This window comes from Lacerta agilis, chromosome 5, assembly GCF_009819535.1.
Source record: "Lacerta agilis isolate rLacAgi1 chromosome 5, rLacAgi1.pri, whole genome shotgun sequence".
Classification (NCBI taxonomy): Eukaryota; Metazoa; Chordata; class Lepidosauria; order Squamata; family Lacertidae; genus Lacerta; species Lacerta agilis.
Genome location: NC_046316.1, coordinates 20,313,175 through 20,329,371, shown reverse-complemented (window position 1 = coordinate 20,329,371; position 16,197 = coordinate 20,313,175). Strand labels below are relative to the sequence as shown.

At 43.5% G+C, this 16,197-nt stretch overlaps 1 protein-coding gene and 1 long non-coding RNA gene across 3 annotated transcripts in view; one reads left to right on the top strand and one right to left on the bottom strand.

Moving 5' to 3' along the window:
• GLUD1 (glutamate dehydrogenase 1) overlaps positions 1–8,431 on the bottom strand; it is a 33,182-nt gene extending 24,751 nt beyond the window's left edge. Inside the window, exon 1 of one of the 2 annotated variants that reach the window (XM_033148792.1) lies at positions 7,815–8,431. In XM_033148792.1, the coding sequence (XP_033004683.1) occupies positions 7,815–8,265 (451 nt within the window). In that variant the 5' untranslated portion in view covers positions 8,266–8,431. The remainder of the gene's footprint in view (positions 1–7,814) is intronic. The other variant, XM_033148791.1, reaches the window with a different exon arrangement.
• On the top strand, positions 4,263–15,884 carry LOC117046656. Its single transcript, XR_004426602.1, has 3 exons — positions 4,263–4,276; positions 12,183–12,185; positions 15,801–15,884. It is a non-coding gene; the product is annotated as an uncharacterized LOC117046656 (long non-coding RNA).
• Positions 15,885–16,197: the final 313 nt, after the last annotated feature.

Here is a 16,197-nt window from a genome sequence, read left to right as displayed (position 1 = left end):
TCAACACAGATTTGTTCATCACTATAGGATCAATAGTTTACTTTCAGGTCCTGAATCTGTTGCTCTAACAAGCTTTTGCTATGAGAAGTACACAGTCAGAAGTTTGTTGCACATTGCTAACTCCTACTTCCTGTACACTAGTGGATACATTTACTTCTCTAGGCAGCTGTCTATATGATTAACAAGAGCAGCTGTGGTTTCCCGTTAAGGACCGCCTAGAAGCATGCAGTCAAACAGGCAAAGTGAGATCTCGGGAGAATTTTGCAGTTATTTATATAAATGATGACTGTTTTTATATAAATTATATTATTTGTATTAATGAATTACATTACATGCCAAGTGTTACATCAAACAGGATTTCTTTTATTAGTCACCCTATATAGAGCATTTGCAATTCCCTTATCCTACAGGTAAACAGTAACATGCATTAAAAAAAACCCCAGCAGCTTCTATCTGCTTCCCAACCCGTATGGCAGAGCAGGGTGTGCATGTGTGAGAGTTGGAAAGGTGGGTGGGGAGAGGAGTCAGAACACCAGTTGCTTCAACCACAACCTCACTAGGTGCATTACTATATCTCAGTATGCCAACTCTGACATGACAATGCTATCTACCTTAGAGTTGTTTAGATTATTAAGATAATGTGTTAAAGTGCTTTGATCACTACAGAAGAAAGATTCTCAAACTGTGGTCTATGAACCAACAGTGTGTGAGCACTATTCTGGTGAGTGATGGAAAGGCTGCTTCTGTACAATGATCCCCCCCCAATGGGGGTAAAGTGCTTTTTCACTAGGGACAAATTTATCCAATAAGCAAACAAGGCACTATAGCCCCTAGAGCTTATGATTTTCCTTTGATGCAGTTTACTAATTTCTGCCCAAAAAAATTACCAGGTGGGGACCTTCTCAGCAGCTTGGTCTAAGGCCCGCACTGTAATTTTCATACTACAGCACTGGTTGTAATGATGTTGGTATGAAAGAAAAAAGTTTATTAAGTGGTCCACCAAGACTACCAAGCTGTCAACAACAAAAGAGAGCTTGAAAACTGCTTCCCTAGAAGCACTACATAAATGCTCAGTATGAGCTACTTAAAAGAGCCACAGTTCTATGGTATATCACATGCTTTGCATGCAGAATGTTCCAAATTCAATGGCCTTGCATCTCCAATTGCAGGGCCTCAAGTAGCTGAAACAATTAGCTTAGAAAAATTAATAAGTGAAGCACTCTAAATTTCACTGAACATCTGACACCATAACCTTTTAGTACAGAATAAAAATAATTCAAAATCCTTTGACTGATTAACATTTCAATGTATGCAAACCTTTAAAAAATCCACCACTTTTGACCTTTTGACTTTAATCTTCTGAGTATTTAACACTGATCCTGGTAAACAGCAGGTCTTATCTTTCAGCTTAGTAGTTGTTCCGTCCTAGATTAATGATTTCTTTCAGCTATGCTGACAGCAAACAGCCAAAGCCAAATTTTGTTTATTATCCAAGCATCTACTTGAAGCTCAAACATTTACTTTACCCTATCTACCCCAAAGGATCGAGCATATATATTTTTTTAAATCATAAGTAGGCCCCAATACTGGTGCTTCTAAGTAAATCTTCCTTAAATTATCAATGCTGTATCAACAATCAGTACCATTTAGTAAAAAAATCAGTATATGAACATGTCAGTACGCAGCAGTGAAGTCATAAAAAGCTTTGCTTCTAGATTTTCCAAGTACTAGGATATAATGGTCAGACTTCTGCAGTAAGGTGTCCAAGCAGGATGTGAACACCATCCTTAGCTGAACAGAGTAAGAATTTATTTGGGCATGGGTTTTTCTACTAGTAAACCCCACACTATTATTTTTTCTTCAAAAGTAGTACTGATGTGGGGAAAGGGTCAGATATTCACAGCTGTGCCAAACCTCCCTGAATGCACACAAACCTTTGGAAGCCCCTAAAGGAACTGTCTGGATCCTGTTACAAAATAGGTGGTCTCTGGGATGCAAGTTTTTATTTTTCAAGTAGTTAACCAGCAGCAACAAGCTTTCATAGCAAGCCTATCAAAAGTATTAGATACTTCCCACTCTAGGGCACATTATGGACATCTGGTGCTTAGTTTACTAACCCGGGAAAACTACGCATCTCAAGAGACAGCTGTTTGGGTGGTACAAACTACAACTGGATCTGTGCTTTTTGTCACTCAAAAATAGCAGCAATGGAGTTGTATAACTACCATTCACAAGCTCATGTGAAGGCTGGGGCACACAAATCAGAATCAGATGGGGTATCCTGAGAGGAGGGGAAAAGAGAGAAGGCTACACAGATCACTATCCCACTCCTTCCATATACTTTTTAAATTTAAACTTACTAAGTTTTTAATAATTGCAAATAAATAACAAATGAAGTAGACAAAGAGTTGGAGGGAAAGGGAAAGAGCTTGGGGCATGACTGTTAAACTTACCCAGAGGATGATAAAAATTTGGTTACCACCTCCAGCAGTCACTACAAAGGAACATATTTACAACATCACTACTTCTCAGCTGACTTTCTACCACTCATACTGTTATTCTCTACATAGAAAATGTTGAACCAATGCATGAAAATCATAGGAATTATGACTTCCCAACTCTGGAGAAACTTGAGTATGGAGCAGGTCACTAAAGTGTAGAATTGGGATTTGGGGATCTCTGTTACATTTACACATAAGCCAATCCAACCTAACTGAGCTTCTCGTGAAATACTGCATGCTCCATTGGTAACTAGGTGCTACTAAATAAAACACTGATAAAAGTTAGTATTGCAAAACTACTATGTCAGCAACACGTAGGAGCTGCAAGCAGAATACAGCAGTTCCTTTGTGCATCTCTGAGGTTATCTTCACCATAGTATCTGGTCACTAAAGAATAAATTAGTTCCCTTCCAAAGGAGTAGTTATTTTACTCACTATTATTTGTACAATTATGTGATGTTAACCAATTTTGGATAAGATTTTACGCTAGATAGGGTTCTGCTAGTATTCATATACTGTATTATAGGATTTCCTTTCCATTTGTTATTCAGATTTACTGAGCATTTATCTGGATGTTTCAATTTCTTTTGTAAACTCCACTGTCTGAAGTACATACATACTGTTCTGCATTACCAAATTTACAGCATGATTTTGGCATACCAATCAGCTCTTGTACTTACATCAGAGGCTGATACAGCCACGGAAGATTAAGCAAAAATCACAGGAGCTTCAAGGAGGGCAATCCCAATAAGTAACCAGCTCCTTTGAAACTTTGTACACTAAGTTCCTCTACTCCACAAAGGATCTTTTTATAAAACTCAACAGGAAAGAAGTCTGTGGTGAGCTGCTGCAAGAATTTGGAGGAAGTTCAGTTGTCATAGGGCTGAGATGAGGAAAAATGTTGAAATGATTTTCTTTCAGAGCAAGAGATTATATTCTGATTGCCAAAATGCACCTTAACAACCTTTGTACCAATGTAACCTCACCAGGAGCACAGAATACCATAGAAAGGATGTTTTTAGAGTTCTTAAAAGTTTTTGCAGGATTTACCCTCGGGCAACCGACTGCCACATGCATTATGGTCATCCCAATTATGTTTTTCTAGCTACAGCAGCCCAAATATCTATTTTTTATGAAAGTAGTTTCAGTACTGGGCAGACACATTTAAACCTCTCCACCAAGCCCCCTCATGAGGATGCAAATTGTCCCCTTTCTGGTCCTTGGCTTCCACAGCTACCGGTAATCTGCATGGAACATATGAGATGTCACGGGACTACATCATGCTGAACTCAGAAAGTCTTACTTCTGAGTAAACATGTATATGATTGCTTTCTATTTCTACTCTGATCACACAAGCAAACAGGAAAAAAATAAAATGGCACTTATTTAACTTAATGATAAATGCCAAAGCTCTACTCCTCTGCCTTCTATGAGCATATGTGCTCATGTGTGGAGTGAGGCACCTAATACTGAATAATCCCTACTGTTTGGAAACAGCATCTCCTCCTCCGTTCCCAAAGAAATTAAATGTTGCCTCCAAAGGCACAAACAATTACTTCCATGTTACATACCCTCAAGGCACATTTACTCCCAATGTCAAGGATATAGATATGGTGCTGGAGTATGTAAATCATAGAAGAGTTCGTCTGCAGGAGAGACTGCCTACTATACAGCATATGATTACTCCCGGAGGAGCAATTTTTAAACAGTATTTACCATATTTTTCGCTCCATAAGACATACTTTTTACCTCCTGAAAAGGAAGGGAAAATGCCTGTGCATCCTATGGAGTGAAGGCATTGACTGCAGCGGGATCCCTCGAGTGGAGGGATGCCTCTGTCGCCGGAGCCATGGCTCCCAGCGGCGTGGGAGGGAGGCAGCCTGAAATCATGCTGCTCCGCCCGCCCCCGTCGCTGACATCCGCAGAGGGGCGGGGGAGAGTCTGGCAGCCCAAAATCGGGCTGCTCCGCCTTCCCCCACCGCTAGGGACATCTCCCCCCCCGCCGCTGCCAGCGTGCTATGCTTTTATAAGCGGAGCGCACTGGCGGCAGCTTTAGCGGCAGCATGGAGGAGAGGAAGAGCAGCTTGGGCTGATTTCCTCTCTCCCCCACCCACGCCACCAGCGCGCTCCGCTTGCAAAATTGGAGCACGCTGGCAGCGGCTTCAGCATGGGGGGGGGGGGAGAAGAGCAACCCAGGCTGATCTTCCTCTCCCCCCCCCACCCCACTGCCAGCGCGCTCACTACCGGGCTCCCCCTGCCACCCCCGCCGGTGTCGGAAAGGGGCGGGGGAAGGGGGAGCCCGGTAGAGATGCTGTAGCGATGCTACCGGGCTCCCCCTGCCGGCTTGTTTTTGCAGAGGCAGTGGCGAGCAACCAGCAGCATCCCTCCACCGTCACCCGCCTCCGCCGCGTACAGCGAGGGACAGCGGAGGTATGCTGCTGGTTCTTCCCCGCCAACCCTGATTGCCAAAGCAGGCTTGTTTTTGCAATCAGGGTTGGCGGGGAACAACCAGCAGCATACCTCCGCCGCCCCTCCCAGCCTTTTAGAGGAGGAAAACCAGAAAATTATTTTTTTCTTGTTTTCCTCCTCTAAAAATGAGGTGCGCCCTATGGTGCGAAAAATACAGCACTTAAATTATATAGGTGGTATGGAAACAATTATGGAAAAGCACATAAGAATACTACACGGAATTCTATACTTTATGTAGTTAGCAAAGTAGAAAACAATTTCTGTAAGAAGTGTAGGAGAGAAGACCAGCATTAGAAACTGAGATATGAAAGCTAGGAGCTAAATGGCACCTTAAGTCTAGGTTATGGGCGCAACAGTGGAATGTCTACACATGCTTTTTTATAAAAAGAATACAAAGCTGAAAATGAATGAACTGCAGCTAAAATATTATGTTCATTTTTCACATGGTCTAGTCCAGGGGTTGGCAACCTAAGGCCCAAGGACCACAAGTGGCTCCTGAGCCACCCCCGAACCGAGCTGCCTGCTCAGTGAGTCCCCACGTGCAGCGCTAAATTAGCACAGCGTGGCATGGGGACTCGCTTCTGTGGTGCCAAAAATTGCGTCTGTGCATGTGATGTCGAAAATTGCATCTGCGCAAACGCAGGAAATCACGGGCGTGGGCACTCACACGATCCAGCCCACAAAGGGATCTTGGCTGGAGTGTACCGGCCCAGGCAAGTAAATCATGCCAACCCCTGGTCTAGTCCTTCTCCTGCCAACCTCCCTAATATTTTTAAGAGGGTCTCTTCTCCAGTCTTCAGAGTGTAGTAGGAAGTGGGGAGGCAGAAAAAGGTCCTCCTTTCCTCCCACTTTTAATCTGAAATCTTAGGTGTAGTACTGCACCCGGAATTCAGAAACTGCTCAGGGTAATGAAATTGTAGCAAAATGAGCCTATAACAATGGGAGTTTCAAAACTGGAGAAGGTACTTACTCTTGGTATGTACTATTACAGCAAAGCTGAAATTTCTCAGCTTTCCATGGGAATTTTTTGATATTTCCTCCCTTCACTGCTTAGAAAGAGCCCACTGCAGAGGTTTCTCCAAATATTCTTAACTATTTTTTGTGGTGGGTGCAATTTCTCTTTAACAATACCCCCAAAGAGTGCAAGATCCAAGGCACTGTGGAAAATAGGAACGTAGGAAGCTGTCTTATACCGAGGTAGTGGCTCTCCAGGATTTCAGTAGAAGTTTCTCCCAACCCTATTTGGAAATGCCTGGGATTGAACCTAGGACCTTCTGCTTGTGATTCAGATGCTCTTCATGATGCCTGCACAAAACAGTTAGTTGCCATGTATTTTATTCTTTGCATGTGGGAAACTGCCTGGTTGGCAGAAATTTAGCAGGCGAGCTTTTCACATCTTTGTTCTGTGCCAACTTCACCAGTTAAAAGATTGCTCCCACTTTCACTTTCCGCTCATGATGACTTATGCAAGTCATTTCTTGGCAGATGCAAAGACGACACCACACATTTAGAATGAGAGAATCTGAGACACAAAAACACACACACCTCACCAGGTGATCATGGGTCAGTCTCTCTCATCCCAAACTACTTCAAGATACTGTTACAAAGCTAAAAATAAGTGGAATCCCCAATCACATACACCACAGGAAGGTGGGTTACATACAATTTTAGTACTATGATACTTCCTGTTAACAACTATACTTTCTAATGGAGTCATCCCAGGTACAATAATTGATTGTGATAAATTAAGTGCTGAGCATGTATGTGCAAGTGACCTAATCCAAGGAGCCTCATCTCCTGAGTAAAGAGGCACAAAACGAATCTTTTTTTTTCGGCTGCTGAAACCACAAACAATACTGTAGTCATATTAGAAGGGAAAGCTCTCAAGGGGGCAATGACATTACAGCCAACCCACTCAGCAGACCTGTTTACTTCAGTAGTAAAGTACATGTTGCACACACACCCAACACAAGTGGTAACTCCCGACTATGTTGGTGGGGAAGATGGTAGGAAGGCATTTACTTTGCTAAAGTTACTGAAGAGGAAAACTCAGCTCTGGGCTACCCCCTTCAGTGGTCCATTGCTGCAAAAAAGGGGGGGAGCTAAGAGTCATGCGCCACTTCAAAGATTGTCCGCACTTTCCAAGCCACAATGGATACACAGAGGTCAGTTATTTTGGCTGGGACACAGAATACAGCGCTAGTTCCCTTGGCTGGGACTATGCTGTTTCCCATTCATTGTGACTCAGGCTTCCCTCCTCCCTCTTGTTTTCTTTGGTTTTAAAGAACTGGCCCTGAGCTGGCCTTTTTTTTTCTTTTCTTTTCTTTTTGCACTGGGGCTCAGGTAGAGCCATTCAGAGGGGGGGGGGGTGCATCAATCAACTCAGGAGAAGCAAAACCAAGCAGCTTGGCGAGTTGGTTTTTATTATTTTATACACCACCATTTCTTTCAAGGAGCTCAATGTGGTGTGCACGGTTCTTCTCCTCCCAACAACCCTGTGAGGTAGGACTCCCTGTTAAAACTGTTTATGGAAGGCAAGACAATCTTCCTCGGCTACCAGTGATCCCCAAAGCAGCAGCTACGCTTAAGGCCACCCAGCGAGCTTCGTGGCTCATTCGAACTCTGGTCCCCCAGGCCATATTACAACACACTGCTGGCGTTTCTCAAACTTAAGGTTCTCGGTTCTTGTCGACTACAACTCCCATCATCCCTAGAGCTAGCATGATCGGTGATCAGCGACGATGGGAGTTGTAGTTCGACAAGAACCCAAGTTTTGAGAAAACATTGCGCCGCACACGGAAATAAGCAGAGGAGGAGCTGGGTATTCGGGGAGGCGAGGCTCACCTCCCTTGCAGGGGGTGCGGTGCTGGCTGTGCTGCGCCCGGTAGCCCTCGACCACCTCCCACTCGCCGTTTTCCCGCTTGATGGGGAAGGAGACGCTGAGCACGTGGTTGCAGGGCTTGATGATGCGGAGGATGCCGCGGACGCGGTGCCGCTTCTCCTCGGGGCTCTCGCGGGTGCGCAGCCCTTCCACCAGCTTGTCCTCCACGATACCGGCGCCCCGGTCGAAGAAACCCTCCACCATCTTGAAGAAGTTGGGGTCGTCCTCCGACGCCGACACCGCTTGGCTGTATTGGCGGCGCCCGCCGTCGTCCCGACTCGTCGTCGTCGTCGCCCTCCTCCTCCCCGGACCGCTCCCCGCAAGCAGGGCAGCCGCGCACGGCTCCGGGCCGGACAGCGCCGGCGAGCCGGCGGCGCGGACGGGCGCCAGGAGCTCCCCGAGGCAGCGGTACATGGTAGCGGCGGCAAAATGGGGCTCGTGGGGCGGCCGGCGGTTTACCTCAGAGGCGGCAAAAGGGCAAGGGAGACGCTGGGCTGGCGCTCGCCGCTCTGAGAAGGGGGAAAACTGAAGGGCGTCGACGCGGCAGGGCGGGGGAAAAAGGGGTGGGAGGAGCAAAGGGAGGAGGCGGGAAGCTGCTGCCCGCGCGGCCCAATGGCTCGACGACAAGGGCAAGCGGGCCCCCCCGCCGCTGCCTTTAAATGGGCCCCTCCGCGGGAAGGAAGCAGGGGGCGGGCCCAAAGGGTGGGGAAGGGGTCGTGGTAATACCTCCTCCCATTGCGCAGGCGCACCTATTCCACTAACCGCCACCTCCTTCGGTGGCTGTGGGAGGAGCCTGTGTTCTCATCGGGCGACGGTTTTCTTTTTTCTTTTTTTGGAAGCGCGCCTGCGCGGTGCGGTGGCGGAGGGAAAGAGCGTCTGAGGTAAGAGAGCGCTTTTTGATTGGGTGAGGGATTCCGGTTTGTCCCGCCTCCTTTTCAGCAGAGCGCGCGCAGCGACGGTTGTATTCGGTTTTATTTTTTCCGTTGTGGTGTATGTTCTGGGGGGGGGGGCGGGGGAGGTAAGTCGGCTGTTTCAGGGCGAAGCCGGTGGGCGCGGGAGGGTATCTGCCGCGAGGCTTCCCCTTTTAATAAATAAAGGAAGGCCTCGTTGGCCTCTAGTTCCTTCTGGCAGGCGCTGAGGTCCGCCTTGCATTCCTCTCCTCCCGGGCTTAGGCCTTCCCCTGTATTGCGCTGCTCGAAATGTCTTGCCTCACACTTCGCACACCGCATCGATGAGGGACCAGTGCTGCTGCTTCTTTCTTTTCTTCGGGTGGTGGGGGAAGTAGGGGGAAACTCACTAGGAAGTTTGCTTGTTTATTGCGGGCCCAGTCACAGTGCGAGGCAGTGGCAAAATGTAAGATGTGATTAATCAGCTCAGACGGACAATGATCTGGATTAGAAATGGCCACAGTTTTATTGATTGCGGATACAGGTGGACTTTTGCCTCGGGCATTGGGTGCATGTATATCCGTTCCAGCCCCCCGGACATAAAATAATAATTAATTTTAAATAGGTAAAGGGATTCCGTTCCCTAGAGTTCATGCTCAAAAGAACCCCTGTAAGTGACCCTTTACTTTTTGATCCAGAGTACTTCTTACTCAGTTTTGCTAGAACGTATTAACTTAAAACATCAAACATTTAAAACTTCCCTATACAAGACTGCCTTCAGATGGAGTTGTTTATTTCCTTGACATCCTACGGGAGGGCATTTCACAGGGTGCACTTGACTATAACAACAACAACAACAATTTATTACTTATACCACTTATACCAGTGTTTTTCAACCTTTTTTGGGCAAAGGCACACTTGTTTCATGAAAAAAATCACGAGGCACACCGCCATTAGAAAATGTTAAAAAATTTAACTCTGTGCCTATATTGACTATATATAAAGTAATTCTCTTGAACAGGAATCAAATAAACACAAAGAAAGTATTTTATAATTACTTTATTATGAAATAGTAATTAAACAGAAATATGAAAAATTATAAAATACTTTATTCAGTGCGCAACCAGGGCTGGAATTTTTCCCACGGCACACCAGGCAACATCTCACGGCACACTAGTGTGCCACGGAACAGTGGTTGAAAAACACTGACTTATACCACCAATTTATTACTTATTTATTACTTATACCACTTCCAACAGGAGATTAAAAATACATTAAAACATCAGAACAGGGCTGCCTTCAGATGACTACTGAGAAGACCTGGAAAAATTGTTCCTTTCGGAAAATAGCCTAGAATCACTTTTTTTCTGTGGTGCAAATGACCAGAATTGGTGACAGTGCACCTTTAAGACTGTGTTTGTTCTATTGGAGCTGCTTCTAGTCTAAGAAATGGTTATTTTTCCTCCTCCATACCTTGGCAGATTGCTTATGGTATGTTGTTTGCTTATGGTGCACACAAAGAGTAGCAGATTATTATTATTATTATTATTATTATTATTATTATTACAAGTAAGCAGCTGACTGGGATGCTCACTTAGAACCAATAGATCTTTTGATGGATAATAAATTAATACATTATTTATTTGTTGCCTTTCTACATTGAGTTTGCCCAAAGCAGCTTACAAGAAAAATCCCTTTACTATCAAATACAAAACACAGAGGTTGAGGTCTGTGGAGAAAGCAGTTTACAGAATAAATTCACAGAAAATGAAATCAATAATTCAGCAAGCATAGAAAAAACAAACAAAAAGAAAGTTAATATAAAATAAAGTTCCAGCTGCTGCTGGTGCTCTTTTTGTCTGCCAAGGAGCCTTAGCAGCCTGGCTTAAATACAGTTCAAATAGAAAGATTGTCTCACTAGGTTAGATAATTTATGGCTGGCTTTCTCATTTCTCTTCCAGAGAAGATAAACAGCAGAAAAAGAGAGATGCTGGGGAGGGCAATGACAGTACAGTAAGTAATTTTCGGCAGCGTCCTGGACGTTCCAACTGCTGACTTAGCTAGTGTTTGCTTGCCAAGACTTGAAAGGAAGGCATCTACAGGTAGCTGTGAAACAGCAAGCTGGAATCCTCCTGTCTCATGTGTGCTTCAAATATAGGAAGAGCTTCTGTTTTCAGACTGGGGCACCTACTAGTGGAGAGGATGAAGCCTACCAGACTGCTGTTAGACTGAATAACAGCACAAGGACTGTTCCAAGGAAAATAAGTACCTCTTCAATCAGGTAATTTGCTTTCCACCAGCAAACTCCAGAAGTAGTGCCCTATTCAGAGATGTCAACAAGAAAGCTGGCAGGAGTGTTTCATCCATTCGTAGCACATTTCCTGGGAAAAGCAGGAATGTGTGACTGCTTTTGTTCACTAGGAAACTGGAATTAACCACATTTCTTGAGATTGCCATATAATTTAATATTATTGTTTCCTGTGTGAGACACCATATCTCTTCTGCAAAATGTAGCCCACATTGGAGATAAGAATGATGCCTTATTTATATCAATTCTATGAATGACAGGCTGTACTGAATGCACACAGCCCTGTGTGTGTAAGGTTATCTCCCACTTGGACTACTGTGACATGCTATATACATGGGGCTATCTTTGAAAGTGACTCTGAAACTATTACTAATCCAGATTGCAGCATCTAAATTGGTGACTGGAGCAGCCGCTAGAACCATATAACCCTGGTTCTGAAAGACCTACATTTTACGCATATGTCCCAGAGTTTGAGAAATAATAACTTGGCCATAACCAGAGAATTTACCTGTGGGATTTAAATTTAGTTTTCCAAATCTAACTCCATCAGCACTGCACTACTTCTTCTTACTATATAATAAAATTCTGTCATTTGGGTAATGTGTAAATAAAATACTTTAGCCCTGACTTTTACAGGCCTGTATTTTAGCTCATAATATCAATCTCAACATGTTGTACCTGGCAGTTTGAAACACTGCCCTTGCATTAAACTTTTGTTGCCTATATGGTCTGTTGGCCAGCATAAACTGGTTTCATGTACTCTGTACTTCCTTACTGCTTCTTGCTTGCTATGGCCTTTTACATAAATATTTTTCCTTAAAGTTCTTTATCAGGTGCCTGGGCATTGCAACATCAACAAATGTTACAGGGCTGGGAATACATATAAAGTGGAAAGAACAGTGTGCATTTAATTAGTTTATGATTGTAGGGAGATTGTTCTAACCAATTTTATGAAAAACAAATAACTTTTTTAGCAACGGGAAATACTTTTGAAGTAATATTAATAAAAACACATTGGCTATAGCATCCTTAGACTATTGCCTTGTATTTCAAAAAGTAAGTATATTTGTCTCGGTACATAGAAAGAGTAGTGGGAGGATGTGTTCAGGGTGATTTAATGGCTGGAATTTTTATAGTTTGTTGTTTGCTGTTCTCCATTTTCTTATGTAGATTACATTATGTTGGCAGTTCCCACTGACAAATATTGGGGTGCAGTTTTATGTTTCAGTAACTTCTGTGAAAAAAGGTACATCTTACTTTCCTTTTTTAACCACATTTACATTCCAGCAATTCATGTAAAATATTCAGGCACTATACAACGATACAAGCACATTGATTTTTTTTAATGCATGAATGGCCATATTTTTGTACAATGCATAATAATCTCCTTTGAAATAATGTTACTTACTGTAGGTTGATGCATACCATAATGTGGCCAAGCCAGTTATATAAGCAAGCCAGTTATATAAGCACTCTCTTCGAGAGTGTTGTGGACTGAGTTGTTGGAGTACACACATTTTTCTTTTGTGTTATGCTAACTGGAGTTTTTGGCATTACAACTTTCTGGTTATGTGTGGATTTAAGAGCGTTGCGTATATTTTCCAGATGAAAGGGAGCTTGCTATTGCCTGGTTCTGACAAAGTCGTCTCTCTTTCACTCTGTGGTTTTCTTTCTTGACCATTGACCACGGGGCAATGGATTCAAACTACAAGAAAGAAGATTCCACCTAAACATTAGGAAGAACTTCCTGACAGTGAGAGCTGTTCGGCAGTGGAATTTGCTACCAAGGAGTGTGGTGGAGTCTCCTTCTTTGGAGGTCTTTAAGCAGAGGCTTGACAGCCATCTGTCAGGAATGCTTTGATGGTGTTTCCTGCTTGGCAGGGGGTTGGACTGGATGGCCCTTGTGGTCTCTTCCAACTCTGATTCTATGATATAATCTTTCTTGACCCTTAAATATTTTCCACTGTGACTTTCCATAGTTCAGTAGGGAGTTCTTAAAGGCATGTGGATTCTGCAGAGGAAGCATCTTCAAATCAAGTCTGTGTTTATGAGAGAAGCCAATTTGACTGAAGCATGAGTAAACCACACCTTCCACCATGGGTTATCTTGCAAATCCCAAGCAAGAAAAACTTCATAAAATATATCTTTTCGCTTAAAGGAGCACAGGCGGCTTAAAGGCAAGAGCTGCTACAATAATTAACTGAATAACTAAACTGATTCTTTTTCTACCATCTCAACCTGTTGCAGACATAATGGGACAAGGTTTGCAAAGGGACATTGCCCCCTTCCTCCCATGGTTTGTTTTAAGCATAGTTTGTGAACCCACCACAAGCCATGATTAGAAGGACAATCATAGTTAACTTTAACTATGTGCTGGTGTCACTGCAACAGGACTCCCTAGTTGAAGGACATGGTATGCAGGCAGGCAACAGCCCTCAGATGGCACCAATCCTCAGTGAAAATCAGGGACCTGCTGCTTCTTTTCTTAATGCAATCTGCACTGACTAGATTTTAGTTCTGGCCTTTGGAACATATCTATAAAAATGTACAGTCGTACCTCATGTTACGGCCGCTGTGGGTTGCGTTTGTCACAGGATACGAACACGCCAAACCCGGAAGTACCGGAACGGGTTATTTCAGGTTTCGGCTATATGCACAGAAGCACCAAATCATGCTTTGAGTATGTGCAGAAGCACTGAATCGCGCTACGCGCAGACGCAACACTTCATGTTGCGTTCTGCTCATGTTGCAAATGGGGCTCTGGAACGGATCCCGTTCGCAGCATGAGGTACCACTGTAACTGAAGTGTATGTTTTTGGAGTGTGTCCAGAGTCATTTGGGATCTTCAAGCAAATATTAAAAGGCACTATTACTTGTGATGCTTGCTGAGTAACAGTTAAAACTAGTGACTATTCTCTGCAAAAAAGGGGGGGGGGAGTTGATAATTTTGGAGCACAATTTACCAGCACAGTATTGCACTTGATAGCTGCAGCTAAGACAGGGTTTTCTATTAACCAAGATAAAGAAGCAAGTTGTTTACTTGTTTATTGGTACAGCTGGTTGTTGTGTGAGTAGCTGCTAAGCTCCATAAGCCCTTAGAATTCATTTTCTTTCTTCTGTAATGCTGCCTGTGTAGAAGATCCATCTGCTTAGTGCTCTTATTACTAGGTTTGCTGATGGTGTGCGATTTATTTATTTATATTTTTTATTCACAGTATTTATAGCCCACTCTTAGTTGTATGTTTTCAATCCCACTGTGGGGAACAAAGTAATAAAAATAAATGGTGAAAAACAATATAGAAAAATTACAAAATATTATAAACAGGACCAATAAACAATGCTATCGTAAGTTAAACAAGCAAAACTACAGCAACAAAAAGTAACATTTTAAGTTTAACCAAATATGTATGTAAAAACAAGCAGAACATTTAAACTGATTAAACAACCAATGGTATTAGCAATAGTTCCCAACCCATATTTTACTCATGGCAGCCCACTCTCTTCCTCTTTGTCTCTCGTACAAAGAGGTCCCACTATGTGCCAACAGATTCTCTCTCTGTGGCTTTTGAGTAACTGAACATATTTCATTCCCGTTCTCCAAACCCTGAGTAGTATAAATTGTCCATAAGCATCAGCAACAACCCCCCCCCCCCGCTCCTATCCCTTATCCACATTAGCAGCAGAGAAAAGAACATACAAATATAAGTTTTGAACTGTATGATGTCAAACAGGAATTTAGGGAAATCCACTAATAATAATTCTTTCCAGGTATAGTGAATAGGGGAAAAAATTAAACAAAAAGGGGGTGGCAATAAGCCACAGCTGGTGTTTTGCTCCCCTTCCCAGGCCTGAGGAAACACACAGGCCTCAAGGTCAGCAGGGCTGCCAGGTACTGACACGCACATGGATATGCTGGTTCCCCCACCCTTTGTTGTTGTTCAGTCGTTCAGTCATGTCCGACTCTTCGTGACCCCATGGACCAGAGCACGCCAGGCCCGCCTATCCTTCACTGCCTCTCATAGTTTGGCCAAACTCATGTTAGTAGCTTCGAGAACACTGTCCAACCATCTCATCCTCTGTCGTCCCCTTCTCCTTGTGCCCTCCATCTTTCCCAACATCAGGGTCTTTTCTAGGGAGTCTTCTCTTCTCATGAGGGTCCCCCACCCTGCACTCCCTGAATATTCAATCTGCCAGCCTTAAGTATGCATTTGTCCCATCGCCCCTGCCCACCCAATGAAGAATTTAAAGCGATAGCTGACTCTTTTTAAAAAAAAGTAGTTCTGGTCTTTTATATCTTGGAAATAACATTGCTAATTTTCACAGTTGTGTCATAGATGAGGGGTCACCCAAAGCATGAAAGACTTGAATGGTAAAAAATGTCTCTGAGAAGGGCTACATACCTGTATCCCCCCCATAGCTGTCAAGTTCTCCCTTATTTTAAGGGAAATTGCATTATGCTGAATAGGTTTCCTCGTGGGAAAAGGTAAAACTTGACAGCTATGACCCCCCCCCCTTAAAGTTAAACAGCTCTAGAAATCAGCATTGCTCTTGCTGATTCCAAATGTCTTATAGATACTGTAAGTGACATTTGAGCTAGAAACAGCCCAAAGTGGCAGACTGGTTTCTTTCCTGTTTAAAGTGAACAATTAGCAGAACTGTTTATATAAACAGAGAACCTTTTGTTGAAACTGCTAACATTCGCATGCCAATAACAAGCAAGTAGATAACCAAGTTCTTTATTTTTTTGTTTACAGTGAAAAAGGTTTAACAGTATGATCTTGTGAATTGATCTGAGTTAAGCTGCAGTGACTAGTGAATTGTATTCAACTTTCTGTGAGGGGAGGGGAGGATGTTTCAAGACTGTCACAAGTTTGTGGGTAGAATTAAATCACATGCTGCCAAATTCAGGTTTCACCATTAAAGCTGATTTGGAGGACTTGTGCAGCAATCCCACTTCCAAGAATATCAGCGGCAACAAGTAAGATGACAGGAAAATGTACAGGCGCAGCATTGTCTAACCTCCTGGCAAACATATCAAAATGAACCCTCAATAAACAGGTCTGATAGCAATCAAAACCTTGGCTAGAATTAGATATAGCGATTGAAATATAAATGGGAATGCCTGCTTCACACCTTTTGGTGAGGTCTTAC